This window comes from Pezoporus wallicus, unplaced genomic scaffold (assembly GCF_028554395.1).
Source record: "Pezoporus wallicus isolate ANWC-B61680 ecotype Strahan unplaced genomic scaffold, APGP_CSIRO_Pwel_v1 contig_4012, whole genome shotgun sequence".
In the NCBI taxonomy this organism is placed as follows: Eukaryota; Metazoa; Chordata; class Aves; order Psittaciformes; family Psittacidae; genus Pezoporus; species Pezoporus wallicus.
Window position 1 is genome coordinate 499,268 of NW_026637828.1, and position 19,846 is coordinate 519,113.

General features: G+C 40.6%; 2 protein-coding genes across 9 annotated transcripts in view; both read right to left on the reverse strand.

The window, feature by feature from the left end:
• TXNDC11 (thioredoxin domain containing 11) overlaps positions 1-9,603 on the reverse strand; it is a 33,232-nt gene extending 23,629 nt beyond the window's left edge. The window contains exons 1-4 of one of the 4 annotated variants that reach the window (XM_057407880.1): positions 9,498-9,603; positions 4,509-4,725; positions 3,705-3,802; positions 1,598-1,727 (exon numbers count right to left, since the gene is read on the reverse strand). In XM_057407880.1, the coding sequence (XP_057263863.1) occupies positions 1,598-1,727; positions 3,705-3,802; positions 4,509-4,725; positions 9,498-9,580 (528 nt within the window). In that variant the 5' untranslated portion in view covers positions 9,581-9,603. Of the gene's footprint in view, positions 1-1,597; positions 1,728-3,704; positions 3,803-4,508; positions 4,726-5,007; positions 5,152-9,158; positions 9,178-9,497 lie in introns of those variants that run through there. The other 3 variants (XM_057407881.1, XM_057407879.1, XM_057407882.1) reach the window with 3 other exon arrangements.
• A 1,436-nt stretch (positions 9,604-11,039) lies between these two features.
• Positions 11,040-19,846, reverse strand: part of ZC3H7A (zinc finger CCCH-type containing 7A) — a 33,859-nt gene continuing 25,052 nt past the window's right edge. For 3 of the 5 annotated variants that reach the window (XM_057407891.1, XM_057407890.1, XM_057407892.1), the window contains 7 exons: positions 16,679-16,755; positions 16,030-16,163; positions 15,573-15,678; positions 14,776-14,884; positions 13,757-13,890; positions 13,244-13,407; positions 11,040-11,952 (listed from right to left, as the gene is read on the reverse strand). In XM_057407891.1, coding sequence (XP_057263874.1) covers positions 11,763-11,952; positions 13,244-13,407; positions 13,757-13,890; positions 14,776-14,884; positions 15,573-15,678; positions 16,030-16,163; positions 16,679-16,755 — 914 coding nt within the window. In that variant the 3' untranslated portion in view covers positions 11,040-11,762. Of the gene's footprint in view, positions 11,953-13,243; positions 13,408-13,756; positions 13,907-14,775; positions 14,885-15,022; positions 15,060-15,572; positions 15,679-16,029; positions 16,164-16,678; positions 16,756-19,846 lie in introns of those variants that run through there. The other 2 variants (XR_008972011.1, XM_057407893.1) reach the window with 2 other exon arrangements.

Here is a 19,846-nt window from a genome sequence, read left to right on the forward strand (position 1 = left end):
TTTCCCTCTCCATCCATCTTCGTGTACAATTCTCTGTATCCCAGCTCATGATCCTCAGCATTTTCCTGCTGCACTCATCTGGACTTGCCCTGTTTCCTTAACTTTACAAGAGTAACAAACTCAGCACCTAGTGTCACGGTCTGGGAAATAACCTCAGCCTTAAATGACTGCAGGGCAGCATGAAGATCAGACTACATGCTTAGTCCATTTCAGAAAAAAGAACTAACAAATGCTGAATATAAACACAGATTAGGCATTTGGAGCCACAGAATTTAAAGCACAGGAAGGAAGGGTGTTTGAACATAGCAATAAAGAAATCTGTTCAATTGCTAAGCAGTATTTAAAAAAATATTTTCTGTTTCCTCCATAAATTTGTCTTTTATCTTAGTATTTTTCCAGTAGAAGTGCACCTCCTGCTGGAAAGCAAATATAAGCTTAATGACACTATGCTAATTAGTTACCTTTTGCACACTATTAAGAAATAAGTCACGTAACACAGACCAAAACACACGGCTGTTTTCAAATCTCTATAGGAGGCAAAAAAGTAACAAGAATTTTAGAATGGCAAAACCAAAGCAGTGAAAGGACAACAGAATCATTCGTGATCACAGAAAGCATCAGTGTCAAACAGACACACAATTCCTGACTCACAGTCCCTGCTTAAAACACTGGAAAATGAAACCCACAAATAGCTCCTGAGGGATACACTGAAGTGTGAACAGCACAGCACCTACCCACGCTAACTACCAGCGCGCATCCCCTTACACTGTAGCAGCTTTCATCTACCAGCACTTCTCAGGCTCCAGCCTCCAGCAGAACCAGTCATTAGGACAAGCGCTAATTCAAAGAGGACCTCTGCTTTGTTCTGAAACACTGGAAAGCCTCTCACCTAGCATCAGTCTGTTGATTTGGTGTCCCATTCTGCCCTAATAGCTTAGGGTTTAGTAAGATTAGAGTTGTGCACTACAGAAATGAACAGTTATAAAGGGATTATAAATGCTTCTGTTGTTAAGTGCATTTTGTCTCATTGGAGGTTATTAATCCACTAGTATTGCTATCACTCTTGGCTCTTCCAAACACAACTGACCAAAAATTAATAAAACACAATATACCAGTGGATTAAAATCACAAAGTTACAGCATACAAAGTGGTTAGCAGCCATTATTTCAACTGATTTCACATTTGTTTTTACTTAACAGACTTATCTCATTAGAAAGAATTACTATTCCTTTAAAAATTAAAGCAATTGTTATAAATTTCTCAAATAATTTCCCAACTTAGACTGCAAGATTATTGTGAAAAGATTTTTCCCTTCTTTCTTGTTCACATGTAACCTTTCAGTGAGGTAACAACTTCAGCTGTTGTCTCTACATATTAAAGTACTTTAAGAGCATCACTAAATCATAGAAGTAACTATACAGGGAATGAACATTATGAATTTGTCATTTCATATTTTCATGATTTTAACAGACTTACAGGGCACTTATTTCAGGATCCTGGAAATAAACTAGTACTTTGGAGCAGATCAAATTAACTGTGAAACAAGTCAAACTCTTTCTGAACCACAGTGGTAAAGCTAGAGAAGAGAGACAAGTACCTCATAATTTGAGAGGAAATCTAGTAATTTTGATCGAGACGAGATGTAGAGTAGTGGTGTCATCACCCGGCGAACAAACTTTTCAATATAAACAGCACTCATTGGGCCTTTGTATTCAATTGGTCCAAAACTAGTACCAAAAAAAATAATAAATCATTAAGACTTAAATTAACAATAGAGTCAGTCCCTCCTGGGGGTGGCAGAGATAGGAGTTACATGGACAGCATGCTCAGCCTCTAGGAAATTGATCTCTGTGTTAATTAACAGTGGCTTCTGTAGCTAATAAGACGGGTTGCGTTACCAAGCTTGAAGTACAGAGCAGACACTGCAGTGACTCTAATGCAGTGTCTATGATTAGGTGCAGTGTGTTGGTGGGGATGAATAGATGGAGACCACCTCTCAGTCCCATTGCAGAAGTTGGTAAAATGCAAGTATAAATCATATAGGTACCTTTCTGCTTTATCCAAAGTAAATACATGTGACTTAAAAATACAGATCTGAAAAATGTCACTATTTTCCCTTGATTCTTTTTTAAATCTTAGAAAGTTCAAACAATATCAATCTGAAAAGGTGCAATATTTTTTACACAGATTTTTACAAGTAGCACTCAATAAAACAGGGACAAATCCAGTCACACTGCTGATGAACAGACCCAACAAATCTACAGTTTCTGCCCTAGCCATCTGACAAAACAGCTCACACCACATTAGGTAGTGCAAAACAGAAGGCTAGCTGGGCTTTGGGGCTACGATTTCCAGAGCTTCTGCCTCATCCCCTTGAAATCCTACATCTATTATCATTAGCCTGAACAAAGCATCACAGTCCAAAATGAAATCAAACACAGAAAGTGTGAAGAATTAGGCCACTCCTACTGAAGAATGTAATGTGATGCATTTTTAAATATAGTTTATATCTATAGACACACTGCAAAACTATTAAACTCACAGTGAGATTCCTGTATTCAGATGCTTTGAAATGGTCTTCTACAGCTCACTAGATTATTCTACATCCTACACTTGGCTTATTACCAATCTTTGTTTTAACAGCAACATGCACTGCTTCACCATGTCACATGTCCAGCATGCAACATTCAAGGTTTAATATCTCAGGCATGATGGGTCAATCGCCCTTTGGAGGTTTTATGGAGTACCAATATGAATTTACATCTCATCTTGTTGCAACTCTGTTTAAGGTTACTGATAATACCCAAGTGCTCCATCTATCACGGTGTTATTTCAAGATCAAGTAAGTTTAAGTCAATGTGCATCCAAGTGGGATTGCTGGGATTTTTTATTACAGTTTGAATTATGCCAGTGCCATCTGTGCCTATTCCAAGTTGAGCTGACAAAGATCAGGATTGTTCCTCCTCAATACATAAATCCCCTCCAAAAAACCAAAATCAGCCTCTGTAATGGAAGAGAGCTGCAGTTCAAGACTAAAATGTACAAGAATAAAGTACAAGAATAAAATCCAAGTGATAAACTACACAGCATCCAGCTCTTTTGTACCTAAGGTTAGAAAGTGCTTCCTTACCTTCTGCTCCACAGAGGAAAAAAAAAACCCAAAACATACAAATACTAAAAGAAACAAAAGTGACATTATATAAAATTTTATACAATGATATCTCGACATCTGGAGCACAAAAAAGTGAGTGTGAAGTTCAAATTTAAAAGAAAGTCTTTGATACATAGTGCCACTTAAATACACACTTAAATTCCACTAACTTAAATAGTCCTTCAGTACATACTTTATTGCTGTCACAAACTGGGACAAGTTGATATAATCCATCTACAGAGCAAGCAGACAACTGAAATTAATATAAGTCTGAACTGTTTACTTTTCATGGAAGGCAAAACTTCCAGGAGATGCACAGGCAAAAGAAAATTCCCTTAAAATGAAGAATTGTGCAGCATGTCATTTAACTGACATTTACAGCCCTTCTTGATACCCAAGTAGCATACAGGACAAGCTTCACCCAGAATCTCCTCCTCTACAACTATTTACTATAGCCATAAATATAACATTTTTTAAAATGCAGTATTTTATGCAATACCTCTGTTTCTCAAAAGAACAATAAAAACCCCAGACTGGACTTATGAAACCTTACCTCTGATGGTACAAGTGTATCACAGGAAAATAAAAGAAATGCTTCTGCTTCCTGCATTTCCCCTGGTTCCACCAGCAATTTACAGCCACAAACAGCACCTACAAAGCAGGTAAAAATTCACAGCTAACAAAGTACATTACTGTGTCCTTCTTCATATAACATGTATTTTTTCCAACCCATTCCACCATGCTATTTTCAGTGTTTTTTCAACTCACTATTCCATGTCTGTTCCTCTTCACTCTCAGACACAAGATTTTGTTTGTCATTTTGGAACAGAAATCCTTCTGGTCACTTTTCTGTCTAGTTTTTAAGATTCTTAATCAAAATTCTTCAAATTTACTAACCCATAATCCATATTCATTACATTTTCTGCAGAGTGGAGCATGACAAGCAGAAGTTTCTGACAGCAGTGCCTGTGAAGTGTTCACAGGTAACTAACCTCTAGAAAGCAGTGCTATGGCTGCAATCTTAGACAATTACTAGGATCTCCAAGGATCCTGGAACTGGAAGCAAACTTGCAATTGCCATCTGAAGGCAGGTGAATAAATCTGGGAACACTTTACAAGAACAAACTTCTAGAGTTTCCCATTCAGGAGTAGAAATAACAGACAAACAAGAAGGAAACACAGGCTGCTTCCATTTATTCTAACACTCTATATGTTAAATTAAAACAAAGACAATTGGCTGAGTCACCCTAAAATGTAAGTATTTAAGTCCTACTGGTTCTCATAGGATGCCAGAAATTAGCATCATCTTGGAGATGAAAAAGGTCATGTTTAAGATTCGTAGCTTCCCTGGAGTTACCTGGTCTGACAGTCTGCTGGCCACATGTTCTATTTCTTCTCTTGCTGCAATGGACTGGCCACACCATGGCGCATAGAAGAAATACAGCGCAATTTCTGAATCCTGACGAAGGTGATCTGCATAGTCTAACTGTCCCCGAAAAAGATCAATGACTCGAGATCTTGTGGAGAAAAAATTCACTGGAAGTTTTGCTGGCATCGTTACATCTTTGGCTCGGCTGCAGGCAAGAAATTGAGTGGTTACTGAGACTGTACAGCAGGAGTTAAAAAAGTGTGCCCAAAGCCCTAATTTTTAATCTTAGCAAAGGTCATGCAATGACAAAATTTAGAAATTGATGTGATTATCTGACAATTATCCGCGTTAGTTTCATTACATACCATAAGAATCTAAAGATCACCCTTGACAAGCTTTAGAAAGTCACACTGGAATTCCATGCACTCTGTTTATGGGTAAGTTAGCTCACGCTCTTACTGCTGGTTGCTATAGAGCATAAAATTACCAGGAAGAGTGTTTTCTTTGGATTTCTTCCCTGGCCTCATCCACTTTTAACGCTTGTACTTTGGGTAACAGCACCCTGATAAAAGAAGATACGCTGGTCATAAAGTTTTGTGATGTGATGTTTATATAAACAGAAACTATTACCCTCTCTTACACTTTGTGTTAAAGTATTTTATATTTATTTTTTATTGCATTAGGTAAAAACATGTAAATGTGTCGTGGTTTATTTTACTTATGAGAGCAGGGACGGCAAGCTGTTCAGGGCACATTTTCTCTTTAATGTAAGGATAGTATCAACAAATAGGAGTCTTGATTTAAAGAGATTGTGACAGGTTAATTTTCTTAAGAGAAATTTGTTTAACCAGCAATACCAAGTACATAAACCAAATACTCAGGAAACCATTTTCTAGCAAATCAGCAATCAAACAATCCAGAACCCCACATTTCCAAGGTGTTTGGAAGTTGTTATGGTATAAATTGCCTTAAGTACAAGTTAATGATCATATTTGCTTTTTATTCTCCGAATTCCAAAATTTTCCACTAGCTTTATTTACACCAAAGCAAGTCAGGTGATAGAACTGGACTGCACCACTGTAATGCTCTAGTTTGCAATGGTTGCTTATCTGACAGGGGATTTTATGAAACACTGCGCATTCCTTTACCTTGTAAAACAAAAAACTAATGCAAAAAATCCTTTGACCTGATATTTGATCCTTCTTAGGTTACAATTTTAAAATAATGATAAAAATTATTGAGCCCCAAACACTATCAAACGCATATGTTAAGCAACCTCCTAACAACACTGACATTTTCAAACTTCAAAATCATTTTTAAACCTTTGTTTTTACAATACAGACTTACAAAACTCTCATTTCCATGTAATAAAGCATACACTTACAGCTCAACATTTAAGAATTACTCCCAAGACATTTTCTAAAAGTTACAGAAATTCTCAACTCATCCATAAAAGACTATTTGCTTCAAAGTCCAGAATTCTGAAAATATTAACTGGTTCCTCATGTTTGCAATTCAATAAATCCACTATTCACAAAATTATATTTTCACACAGATGGCCAAAAATCTCATTTTCTTCCATCAATTTGTAGCTTTGCTCCTTCCCTTCTCCCCCCTCTGTCAGCAACTCAGCACCTCCTTCCCCAACCCTTAGGTTCTCTTGTCACCTCACAACCAACTCCTCTGGTTCCCTCCTATTCCTGCACCCTGTGCTTGTCCAAACTGCCCACTTTTTCCTGTGGTTTCTAATTGCCAGCTGGACAGGCCCCAACACTGGTGCGCAACAGCTCTAACTCACAGGTCAGCACACACACCCATCAGCTGCAGAAAGTGAAACATGGCAGCGCAGTGTTGGTCTCACACTGATGCATACTTCTGCGGAGATATTAACTAAAATGTCTCTTCCTTAATGAAAAGGGACAACCTAAATGCGTTTAAAACCTCTGCTTCCTGCACTGAATTAAAGTGAAAGCTGTAAATTGGTCATTACAGTGTAAGTCTTGAAAATTAGATATGAAATTGGCTCTAAATTTCAAGAAGGTATAACCAGATTGTGAGGATGGAATGGCACGGACCCAGAGGTAGAGTGCAAGCTGGATCATTTATTGCAAAGGTTACACAATATTTATATGCTTCCAAGCAATTAGCTAAGCACATCTGTGTTTGCCTTGTGGTTACATCAGGTGAAAGGTCTATCTGATTTTCTTATCAACATCCTCTTTCCAGTTCCAATATCCTTGTTCCTTGCCAGTTCCAACATCTTCCAAGTACCAGTCAGGGACAGGTCACTCTTAATTGCCTGCTTGAGTTCCTCCTTCCCATGGTCTCTGACAGTTTCGATACATTCCAACCCCCACACCAGATCAACAGAAGGCCCATAACATGAATGGGTCAGGAACTACATAGCTACCTTCAAATATGAAAAAGAGCTCCAGTAGTTATTAAAAACCAAAACACAATAAATCAATAGCTACCTTAATAGCTTCTTAAGCCGATTTCCGCAGTAGTGAATACCACATATAACTCTGTAATACCAAATACACAATGCCCAGGTTTGCAAAGAGAGTAGTACCCTGAACCCCTAAAAATTGAAAAAGTATAAACTGAGTATTACATCATAAATGATTACACAAAGATAATAATTCTGTACTGTTTATTAAAACATTGATTGTGTTGTTTATGTGCTGCACAGAGCCTATAAAAGGCTCATTTCCACTGAACAACCGGGTAATAAAGGAAAACATATGCAAGTTCAGGTAGGATCAGTCCCTTTGAATGCAAGGCCCTTAGAGTGCCATTGCCTCGAGAGACATTTGTGTAATGCCACAAACAATTCAGGTTCTAAAACACAGGCTTTTCGTAACAGTACACATTAGGCTTCATTTGGCTATTTCTTGAGCCACTATAAACCTTCAACACCTCAAACTCCACTAACAGATTGCCTTGTAGTAAAGCAATTTTCCCTTTCCATACTTTTTACCCATCAGGCTCAAAAGCTACACGTTGTAAACAAAGTGGTAGTAACTGGACTCTGGCACCAAGACTTGCTTGCAAATTGCACTGATGTGTGGTAAGAAATCATGTACTGTAGTCACAGTGTACATATGCAATTAACCATCCTCCAAATTTCTATACTTGAATTTTCTATGTTTCTGACAGCAACAGAAGAGGGGTTATTTTTCTGATATGTTTCTCTATATAACTAAATTGGCTGAAAAGCCAAACCCCTTTAATCAAACATCCTGTAAAGAGTACAGGGTGTCAAGAAGCACACACCAAGCACATTCCATTTGTGAGGTTTCAAACACAGCAGTAAAATGAAAGGAGCATGAAGGTTTTAAGTAAAGGACAGCAGGAAGAAAACAGAAGCTTCAATGTAAGCATGGGAAAGAAAAATAAAAAATTTAGTAAAAATAAAATGGGAGGTGATTAACTCTACACCATGCATTCAGTAATATAGCAAGAGATTTATACTTTCATCTACATGGTCACTGTGAGAGACAGACTGCTGTAGAGAAGGCTGCATGGAGATCTCAACAGCAACCTCCCAATACGTGAAGGGGGTCTACAAGGATGCCAGAGAAGGACTCCTCGTCAGGGACTGTAGCAATAGGCCAAAATGGGATGGGTGTAAACTGAAACAAGGAAAATTCTGATTAGCTATAAGGAAGAAGTTCTTCCCTGTGAAGGTGCTGAGGCGCTGGCACATGTCAGCCAGAGAAGCTGTGGCCTGGCAGTGTTCAAGGCCAGGCTGGATGGGGTTTGGGTGCCACAGTCTAGTGTGATGCATTACTGTCCATGGCAGGGGGTCTGAACTAGATGATTTTAAGGTCCTTTCCAGCCCTAACTATCCCACGATTCTATGAACAGAGAGGCACTGCTGTCCACAGAGCAACTTCACCAGACTTAAAATTCAAGTAACAGATCCTCTGTGGACAGGTGAGACAAGGCAGCGGTAGTACTTTTCAGAAGCATTACCTGTGAATCAAGTGTTTCTCAAAACGAAAATGCCTCAGATTCTGCAGAACAGAGAAGTGATCGGATCCTTGTAGCCATCTCCCACCCCTCAAATTAAACCCCAAATGCAGTAAACGTTCTCACATTAACACAGTGCGACTTGAAACACGTAATGGTGACCTTGACCTAAAACCCATCTGGAACATTCAGATCCCAGTTCAGGCTCCAGGAACGTGCTGCCCCTTGCAGTACACGCACGTGCCCGCCATCCATGGCTAACCCTGCCTGTGCTCCAGCTACATATCCTGCCAGGCTCCGCTCAGGGCTGGTTGTTGTCAGCAAACAGCAACCACAAGGCTTCCGCAATGAACAAAGCGGCAGCTCTCAAGAGTGGCGCCAAGATATTAAACGGGGAAAAAAAAACCAAACAAACAACAACAAATCATCTTTCTGTCTGAAGCAGGTGCAAGTAACGGGGTGTTGGCACTGACAAGCAACACTTCCCCTCACTTGGTACCCCCACACCGACCCAGCCGTCTGAGTGCTGACGGGTTTCAGCCCTTTGCTTTCTCAGTCCTTCTGAGGTACAGACGAGGTACGAGTAATTCGCCGGAGAGGAGGACAAACACCTTCCTCCACAACGCGCCCCTCCCTCGGGTGCCTGTGCGCCCGCGTACCTACCGCCACACCCCGACACCCCGCTGAGGCAGACGTGTCCCGACAACGCCGCCGCTTCCCCCCCACACCGCGCACGAACGCGGGGAGCGGGGCCTGTTCCGGCCCTACACGGGTCTCCGGGCCCCGCGCCCCCCACGACAGGCTTACGGCCGCCGTTGCTATGGGGACCGCCTGTCAGTCACTCACCGCGGAGCGGCCGTGCGCGCCCGACACAGCCCGACCACAGAGCGCTGGGGCGACAGCCGCTAGACCGGGATCGAGGTTCCGGGGCCGGACCCCCGCGGGCAGCTCTGCCCCAAGCCTCGGCACACGCACCCCTTGCCCCCACCCCGCCACCGTTACCTGCAGGTGACTTTGAGGGCGACAAGGAAAGCGCAGCCCAGCAGGATGGCGGCGCCGCAAAGCAGCTCGGGTCGCCGCGCCATCTGGGCAGCACGAGGCCGCAGCCGCGGGGGCGCACGGCCGGCCGGGCAAGGCCGGGGCAGCGGGGGGGGGCAGGCGCGCCGACCGCGGCGGCTGACGGGACCCCTCGGGGCAGCGGAGGCAGAGCGGGGCTCACTGGCGGTCCTGGGAGCACCGTGAGGTCGGTGGTCCTCACTTGCGCCCCGGCCTCGGGAAAACCGTGCTAAGAATGCCTTCGACGGCCCCCTCCTGTGTGTGCAGGGCAGTTACAATCCCCGTCCCCGGGATCAGTGAGGGGGAAGTAATTCCCCAGTAACTCCTCCGTTCCTGCGAGGAGCGAGCCCCCAGCCCCGGCAGCTGTCCCCGACAGCCCCACACCACAGTCATTAAAGATCTCACACCGTTCGTACGGAACAAGGATTTCATGTTTAGTTTTGTCTAGAATTATTTCGAGTAATTTACAGTGCACTTACATTAAACAATGAAAGCATAAAATTGAGAAAACAATTCAGAAAGGCACACGATACAATCAGGTTTTGTCACAGCAATAACTGTCCATAATACTCTATTTCAAGCTCAGTTCATTACAAACAATGTAAAAAACTAGCACTGCAGCAGGTGGTATTTCAAGCACCAAGCTACGCCTGTATGCACACTGTACATCATATTCAAATGGCCTTCAGCCTTGCTGGGAAGGAACAGTTCTCCCTCACTCTGGCTGAAGTGTAAGGTGGTGTTCTGTAACTGTTGTGCTTTTACTTTGTGAAGTGAAAGGCACAGGGCCTCCAGGCTCATCTTCTGCATGGGTATGTATCACTGAACTTTGGTTCAACACTTTTTACATACACACTATGTGGCCAATGACTACATTCAAACTACTGAAGTCATTCTTAAAGCTCTTCTAATGACATAAGGTCAAGCCAATAACAGAAAAAATACTATTAAGAGAGAGAAGTATGGGGAAAATAAGAAAACTAGCTTCAGCTACTTTGAATGCCTAAATAAAGCTCGTTTTGGGGGAAAAAGAAAATTAAAAAGGACATTAAGTGACCGCACAAAGCAAGCTGAAAGCACAATCTGCAGCGAAGTCAAAACACGACAGAAGCTCTGGCTACTCTAAAGCCAAAGGGCTTATCAGGCTAAAAGCATCTAAGCCCATGGATGGTTTCCCTTTGCTGTGGGCTGCAGGAAATGTCATCTAAAGTCCCATCCACCTTGCAGCTGAGGTGGCGGTGCTTCATGCCAAAGTCAAAAGACTAAAAACATGTCCCAGCTCCAAAATGGTGTCTCTACTTCACAAGTGAGCTGGCTATTCTTGCTATTTAGTGATGCAATGAGCTAATGACAATACAGAAGACTGCAAATGAGAAGCTAGAGATACAAATAGAACTTGGTATAAATTTTTAGCTACAGGTGCTCAAGCTTTTGCTAAAAATGAAATAATTGTTTTTTTTTACAAAATCTCAGTCCTGAGAGGCTACATGCACAAAACAGCTTTGTGTAAAGTTCTCTTTATTACAGGCAACATTAGTCCATACAATAGTACACAATACTGACATACAAGTGTAATCTTTCAAAATCATCAATTTAAACAGCAAAGACCAAGAAACAGAATTTTAACTACTTCATTTTTTTTTCTTTCCAAGATCCTTTTTCAGTAAATTATATTGAAACATACAAATAGAGAAAAAATACCCATTCAACATATACTGTAGTTAAATGGTTATTTTGTGTAAAATCTTTAATAAGAAAAATCCTTTTTAGCAACCTACATATAGATAAGTAGCAAACTTTGTTTTAAACAAATCCTCTCCATTAAAAGATCTGAAGAATTTTCATCCATCTTCTTAGCCCGTAACACTCTGTTTTGCAATACCTTAATACCTTAAAGTTTTTCAACTGAAGGACTGATACTAGGGGGCTTCCTAGATTATAACTTCTCTTCCCCCCTTCTATTTCCTAACTTTCTGTCCAACAGAAAGTGAGTAAGCGCGTAATACTTCAGATTTTTATTTAATCACCACTCTGTTTCATGAGAGCACAGACAGGTCTGCTCAATCCCCCTAAATCTACTATATTTTGCTGTTCAGGAGGAACAAGATATGCCAATAAAAGCAGAAAACCTGCAGCTTATCTGTCACATGCTTTTTATTATTGTCAAATTTTCTGGTTTATGCTTCCAGCTGATAACATGTGTGTGTCACCTCAGTTTAAATCTTTAAACAAAAAACTATATTTTCCAAAGTCATTATCACTGGGAGCAATCAAGTGATCTTTCCTTGCTTTGCTGAGCTTCATTCTTAAAACTTGTCGTCGTTCTTCCCACTCATGGAGTTCAGCATTTCCATGGGCAAATTTACAGTTGTTTCCTTCAGTACAAGTACCAGCCATATATCTGTTAAGACAGATTTCAAACAGTGTTTTCACAGAATCATCACAATGGCTATTGCATCTAGGTATTTTCTTCTGTTCATGCTTCTCAAATACACTAGAACATTAAGGATAAAAATAAAATACTAGAAGAGAATTTACTTTTAAAGTAAGACAATACTAACTTGTATTACATTTGATTACATTTTTCTCTCCCAGCTGTCAAGTATTTATAGAGGACAAGAGATGGCTCTCTCCTTTCTGTTCTTCATGTTCCTACTTTACTAAGTCATTTAATGTGTGGTGCCTGGTAATTTAACCTGATGAAATTAAAAGTAAATGAATACATTATCGTTTAACTCATTAAACTAAAGCACTACTATTGTTGAAAAAAATCCAACTAATTCATTACCCTTTGTTAACTAAATTTGGATTTTAAGTACTCAGTATGACTTAAGATTTTATCCTAGTATTTTTGTTCTAAGCATGCCAGTTTGTATTTGCTTTATGTTAAGTGTACATGAGGTCTGTTAGTGCTCAAAACATCAATACTTTAGGATGTTACTTAAAAATTTAGTAAAGGGGGCATGTAGGCTTCCACACAAAGGCTGCAAACAAAAAATAACTTGCTTTATATCCTGTGTAATTTCCCAAGATTTCTAAAGCATTCAAAATCTTTGAAACAGAGTAAGAAAGGTATCCATATCAGCAAATTGAATCTTTAATGCCAGAATGCAGATTCTAAAGTTCTCAGCCTTCAAAAAGATACCAGCAGTGGAAAGAACTTTCAACATATTTGTGACTGCAGTCAGGTAAACAGGCAGCACTGAAGAATTAAAGGGACCAGCAAAACATACAACCACTACTGGGGAAAACCAGTAGGTCTTGGAAGTTCTCTTCCACATATTCATAAATGACTTTAGTAACAAATAAACAAATCTGCTTTGATGCTAACATTTTTACTTGCCTTACAGCTGCAATATCATGTCCAGCTAGGTACTGTTCTTGTGTTCGACAGGGAATTAACATGCAGATGCTTAAGTAAACTTGTAATAATACCAACAATATTTCACACAGCTGCAATAACCTAGCTTAACGTCACACAAACATTGATTTGCTTCCACAATTGGGCACATTGTCACTCACACAGTTCTAAAAGCATGTGTTAAAATACTGTAAATTACTTAATTTCTTGTTCAAAGATTTATGCAAAGCAAGAAAGACTAGAAGCATCTGTCAAAATGAATAACCACCTTAATTATTGACACTACAAACTGTCATTTTTCAGCATTTTTGACATCTTAAAAGCCACATACCTATCACAAATGCTAAAATTTCCAGTTGGAAAGCGATACTGCCAGCAGTTTTGATCGTCTTCGGTGTGGAAAACCTTCTCTTTATGCTTTTCAGAAGAAATGTGACCCTGCCATTGCTTCTCACTATTACAGTTCTTCCCACACATCCAACAGTGAAAATCCACCTGATTTACAGTGAATTTGAAAACAAAACATTGAGAATTCAATACTGTAAGCACAGAGCTGCCCCTAACACATTTTGGATGTTTGCTTTATGTTGGCCTGTAAATTGTTGTTAACCTAACAGATGTAATTCTTTAAACAATCACCTTAAGTTTATGATCGCTACTGGCTTTAGAGGATTCAGAAGTGCTTTACAGTGTCAGTTAAAAGTTTGCAATTAGCATAGCTACCTATTATCTAAGGAAACACTAAGAAAATAAGGATAACAATGCATGTTACTGATTGGGGGGGATGTGACACTGCAACAAAAACCCCACGTTTGAATTTAGAATTATATCTATGATTACTTACTGTAACTTCAGCATAGTCAGTCGGCATGTGAATTTGCTTCCCATTCTCTTTGTTTGCCTGAGCAGCTGTATCATCTCCCTTTTCTGGTTTTTGACTTTTTAGCCATATGTCATACAACTGCTCCAAGTCTTGAACTAATGAGAGCAGAAGCTAAAATAAGTAATTAGCAATTGAGGCAAGAGTTTGAGAATACTAGATAAATGAGTGAGTTTGCAAGCATAATTCAGTCCCCACCTGTTGTAAGAATCAAAAAGGAAGGACATAATGTAGACAGTTACACAGTGTAGAGGTAAGACCTTAGAGAAGTATCAGTCTCTGGCTACTTACTAAGACCCATTGTGCCTGTCTAGGGGAAAGTAAGATGTTGCACACTTTTTAACAGGCACCCGAAGTACAGGTAACAACTGTGCCACTGGGTAATACCTGTTGCTGTGTAGTGATACCTGAATTTTAAAATACTAATATAAAGTGTACTACAGCTTTTGGCAAATTTAGTCTGCTTTCTTGTAGACCACGGTAATATAATTTATGTCATATATTACTTCCAACTTTTTGCTTTATGTCCCCAGTAATTTGATTTAATTCAATAATGTGAATAGTAAATTACAGTGAGTGCACTGGGGGGGAGGCAGAATTCTTCTGCTAATAGCTTGCCCCCACGTTATCAGCAGAATCCTAGTGTGTGCACATGGCAATACAGAGTATAAACACCAAACAATATTGCAGCATGGATCAATATACTGTTTCTAAGACATCTAAAAAAACAATTATACAAACTGTTGTTAAAAACCACAAAAGCAACAAATATATAATGTAGCTTTTTTTATTTAATACTGGTTTTGAATACCTAGTCTGGGTCTATTCAAATTAACCACACCCACCTCCCCCCCGCAAAAAGGCACCTGCAAGGCTTACTACAAAAGGCAGTGAAAGAAAGTGGATTAAAAAGTAAGTGAGGAACAAGAAGGAAAAGTAGAACAATTAGATTTACAAGGTTTAAGATTCACTCTTCTACTTACTGCTGTTCTCCTTCATATAGGTCCACATCTCTCTCTCCTCAGGACTGTGAGCAAATGAGCAGTTTCCATCGTACTGGCATTTCTTGCCCGAAGTAATATGATTGCACAACTGTAATGTGAATTAAAAAATATATCCTTCTGAATATAAAATAAAACAGATGATAGTAAAAAATGGGGGTTGGGGGGGAATTCAGTCTTGGCTAGTATTTTCCTTCCCAATCAGCCATTTATATCACATGAAAAATAAAATCATATTTACTTTATGAAGTAATATGATTGCACAACTGTAATGTGAATTAAAAAATATATCCTTCTGAATATAAAATAAAACAGATGATAGTAAAAAATGGGGGTTGGGGGGGAATTCAGTCTTGGCTAGTATTTTCCTTCCCAATCAGCCATTTATATCACATGAAAAATAAAATCATATTTACTTTATAAAAACCTCATATACTGTAGTTAGAAAAATCAAATTGCTGGAAGCAAGCACCATGACTGCTTTTTGCCTCCTACCAGATTACCAGTCTACAGATATGTTTAAGCTATTTCTGAAATATTTTCTGGAAATAGTCAGAACTTAAAACTTCCACAGGGAAGGTACTTCAGTAATAACAGTGAGATCAGTGCTTTTCTAAGGCTCAAACTCTGTATAAACACTATAAACATACTCCCACCAACTATAAACAAATTCCCAAACAATGGAAATATCTGCAGAGCTGAGGAAACCAGCCCAACAACTAGTATTTTCCAGTTAGCCTATTTTCTGAACTAAAACGTTAAGTTTTAGATTAACATACATCAAATTGCAGAGGCACTTGTTTCCTTGCCGGAAGAGGACGAATGGTCATCCACTTTTTACGTTCATTAGACATTACTAGCACCACACGGCGATCTTTGGTCCATCTAAAAACCAGAAAATACTATTAAAAAATACATAATGTGTACACAGAAGCAGAACCATGAAAGCCCAGAAAGGCTTTTTTACAACGCTTTTTTCTTAATTTAGCTGAATTCTGCTGAAACTTTACCACAATTGCGTACATGATAATTAAAAAACCCAACACAAAAAATCCCCAACCAGCCACCAAAGTGTTTCTTATTGCCAATTATTAATACACAACAACAAGACGACAGTGTTCTGCTTCAATATATTTTTTAAATTCCTCATATGACTCTTTCCCAAGCAGTAACAAGGTCTCCCAATAGAGGTTTTAACTGGCTGATATAACACTTTCACTGTGTCTTCTTACTTACGGGTGTCTTGCCTTTGCACTACAATACTTTCTGTTTCTGTCTGGCTCATTAACTTGACCATTTCTCCAGCACTGACCACAAACAAACTTCATTTTCAAATTAAGTGATCCATATTTCATTTGGTTCCCAAGGATCTTAAGTCAAAAAAATAACAACAACAATAAAAGGTACTTTGTATCTGCAAAGAAATGCATACATAATTACGAATTACGTCCTACAATAAGTTTACAACACATCTGGAAGCAGATGTTACACTGTAATAGTTCAGCCTGTAATTTCAAACTAGACATTTCTTAACAAATGCCTTTTTATTTAACTTATTTCTGATTTCAAACCCAGAAGTTGTGACAATATATACAAACTAAACATATAAAATTCCTACATTTTGAAAAGATAATTCATTGCCCTATGGCAGCTGACTTTAAAATTGTATTTATGTTCTGCCTAAGATAGAGTAAGCAAAGCAAAGAATTGCACAGAAGCAAAGCAGCATTCTAGAGTAAATGGAGTGAGCCAAAGAAAGCCTATATATTATTTGAAGAGAGCATTTAAAAAGTAACTTCTAAGTAAGATACATTATACACAGATACAGAAAAAGAACAATCACCAAATTCACTGTAGAATTAGCTTAATGGAAAACCAAAAATACCTGTGACCCATGTGCACTAGCTTCCATGTTCTGCCAGTACTTCTTTGATTCTTGAACAATAGTATCATGTGAAATATCTGTAAAAGAAGAAGAAAAGTTCTTGAGCACTTACGACTGTTGTAGCATTGCAGGCATGCTCGAACTGGAATATTTCTGAAGCTCCAAAGCTTTTATCTATTTTTCTTTTTATATATTGTATACATATACAAACACTCACTTGTGGGTATAGATATACATCATACACACACATATGGGCCTTCAAAACAGAAATACTGTATATGTCATCACATGAAAAGCAAACATAAACTTTTTTTGAATTACATATTGCTTAAATAAGGTCCATCTTTTAGTATTTATTTAAACATAAAGTACTAAATGTGTAACGTCACTCAGAAAAACTACCCAAAAGGCAAGCTGACAGACACTGGATCACCCCTGCCTTATTTACAAAGACTGTAAACAAGTCCCGTTAATTAGGTTTTGCTTCAGAAGAAAACCACAAAACATTCTTATAAATATTTTGACTAAGGTTCCTATAGCAGCTATACAGTGTTCACACATACCGTAATTCCACACAAATACAGACTGTCATCTATGTTTTGATTTGAGGAACGGTAAAACAATTCTTTCCTGAGGTAGCATTCCTTTATTTCCTGCACCTTACGTTCAGAACAGGAACCTCATTCAAAGAGTAGAAGGACTTTGGCAAAGCATGAGGGCAGCATGAACATATCATAAAATACAAAATATGCCTTCTGTGGCAAACCAGGTTTCTTGGAGGCCTCAACCCTGACTTCCAAATAGAAGTTACAGTGTTAATGATTTGCTATCCTTGACTTTGTAGGGGCAGCTGGTGAGAAAATAACCGTTTTACTTTCACATAGAAACTTCTAAAGACTCTTGCAAGGAGAGACAGAACAGAAAAACTGCAAAGAAACAGTTCTCTTGTCTCTATTTGACTTTCTTCCTCCAAAATTTTCAGGTCAGCATGACATCTCATGTCAGTATACCTATACAAGAATCTAGATAGAAAGCTGAAGCAACAAGGAACCTCTTCTTCAAAGAGCGGTGTCCTGGGCTCAGCAGTAAGAGTCATTTTTTCCTCCTTCTTAGTAGCTGGTGCAGTGATTTGTTTTTGACTTTCGGCCTGGGAACAGCACTGGTAACACTGATGTTTTTAGTTACTGCTCAAATGTTTACTCTGACCAAGGACTTTGTGAGTCTCATGCTCTGCCAGGGAGGAGGGGAAGCTGGGAGAAAGCAGAGACAGGACACCTGACCCAAACTAGCCAAAGAGGTATTCCATACCACAGCACATCCAGGATGTAACTGAGAGTTACCCGGAAGGGCAGCTCGTTTCAGCGGGTGTTATCGTATTCTCTTCCCTTGTTATTTCCTTTATCATTATTATTATTGGTGGCAGCAGTAGTGATTTGTGTTATACCTTAGTTACTAGACTGTTCCTATCTGAACTCATGGGAGTTACATTCTTTTGATTCTCCTCCCCATCCTTCCGGGGCGGGGTGGGGGGGGGGGGGGGGGGGGGGGAAGGGAAGAAAGAGGAAGGGGGGGAGTGACTGAACAAGCTGCATGGCTGGGTTTAAACCACGACAGTTCTTTTTTGGCACCCAACATTGGGGACGAGGGGTTGAGGTAATGACAGATCTGAAGGGAGTGTGTCTAATCGTATCTGTGATAAGAATTCATTGCTTCAGATTAATAGTCACTCATCATTATTGGCTCTCAAAGTTGTTTCTATTGATCTCACAGTTTCAGAATGTTGTACCTTACTTAGAGCCGGTATTTGCTGTATTAGTGTTTTTCAAATGTGGGGCTTGGGCTAAGGTTCTTGTCTCACTGTGCTTTACGGCAATGACTTGTAATACGGTCAGGCTCCAGCAGCAGGGTGGGACGGACGTGGCCGTGGACTTGTACCTGGCCGTCCGGCTGCTCTTCACCGGCCTGGCCCTCGCCCTCGCCTCCGTCTTCGTGAGGCTGCGGGGAGCCGAGGGGGAGCGGCCCCGGGAGCCGGCGGCTGCCAAAGAGGCCTGGGAGAGCAGCCCCAGGGACCAAGCAGTGGTGGGAGCGGGACGGGAGGCCGGGAGGGTGCAGCTGCCGGTGGAGGAGGTCGGGGCAGTCGAGGAGTGGAAGAAGGCAGCTGCCGAGCAGCAGGAGGAGGCGGCGGAGGAGCCGAGCCCCGCAACGGCCAGGAGCATCCCCTGCCAGCCACCCACCGAGCTCCACGAGCTCGAGCCCCAGGAGGATGCAGGAGACCACGCAGCATTTCCCAGCAAGGCAGAGGAGGAGGAGCTGGCCTCGGAAAACAGAAGCTGGTGGTGGGAGAGCCGGCAAGCACAGCAGCTACACCAGCCCCAGTGACAAGTGCAGCATCTGAGAGTTCTGAAGGTTTTGAATTGCCTTTGGGTACCCTTGGGACCTGCCTGCTGATTGTGATGGGGATCAGCATGTTGGCACACAGACAGTGTGCTCTACCCACGGCCACTTTGTCTGATCTGAAAAGTTAAGCACACTCAAGTTTGGGTCTTGTCTAGGGTTAGACAATGATACAAGAGGACCAGGAGATTTTCCCCAAGGCTGGACAGCCATGAGTGGCAGGGTGGGCGGGACAGTATGGGCAAGTATCTAGTCCACTGGGACCCTCCAGTGCTTTGGAAGTGTTGGAGATGGAAGGCAGCTGTATGGAGTCCCCAGCGACAAGCTGCAGAAACTGCTGAAGGGGAAAGTGAATTATCTTGAGCCTGGTGGGCCCATTGCAGTTCATGCCATCAGGGCACAGATGCAACATAGAGATGGACTCATGATCGAGGGGTGGACTTAACAATGGACACTATTGCCCAGGTTATTCACAAGTGTGAACACTGCACACAGCCTCTCCTGCCTCAAAAGACTGTTACAAGAGATGGAACCTCACATCATGGACCAGATGGACTCAGCAGCTTTATAGGGACTGGTCCATGCACTAAGATAAGAGTGCACTGAGATAAGAGTGATGGTATATTGAAAATGTGGGATCTGAGCATGACGTGAATGGTATGGAATAAGGGGTGGATGTTCTGTCCAGGGACAGATGATGAGCGAGTTGAGTCTGTGGGTGAGAATTAAGGGGCAGGCTGGCAGGGGCGATACTGTTGTGGGTGTCTGTTACAG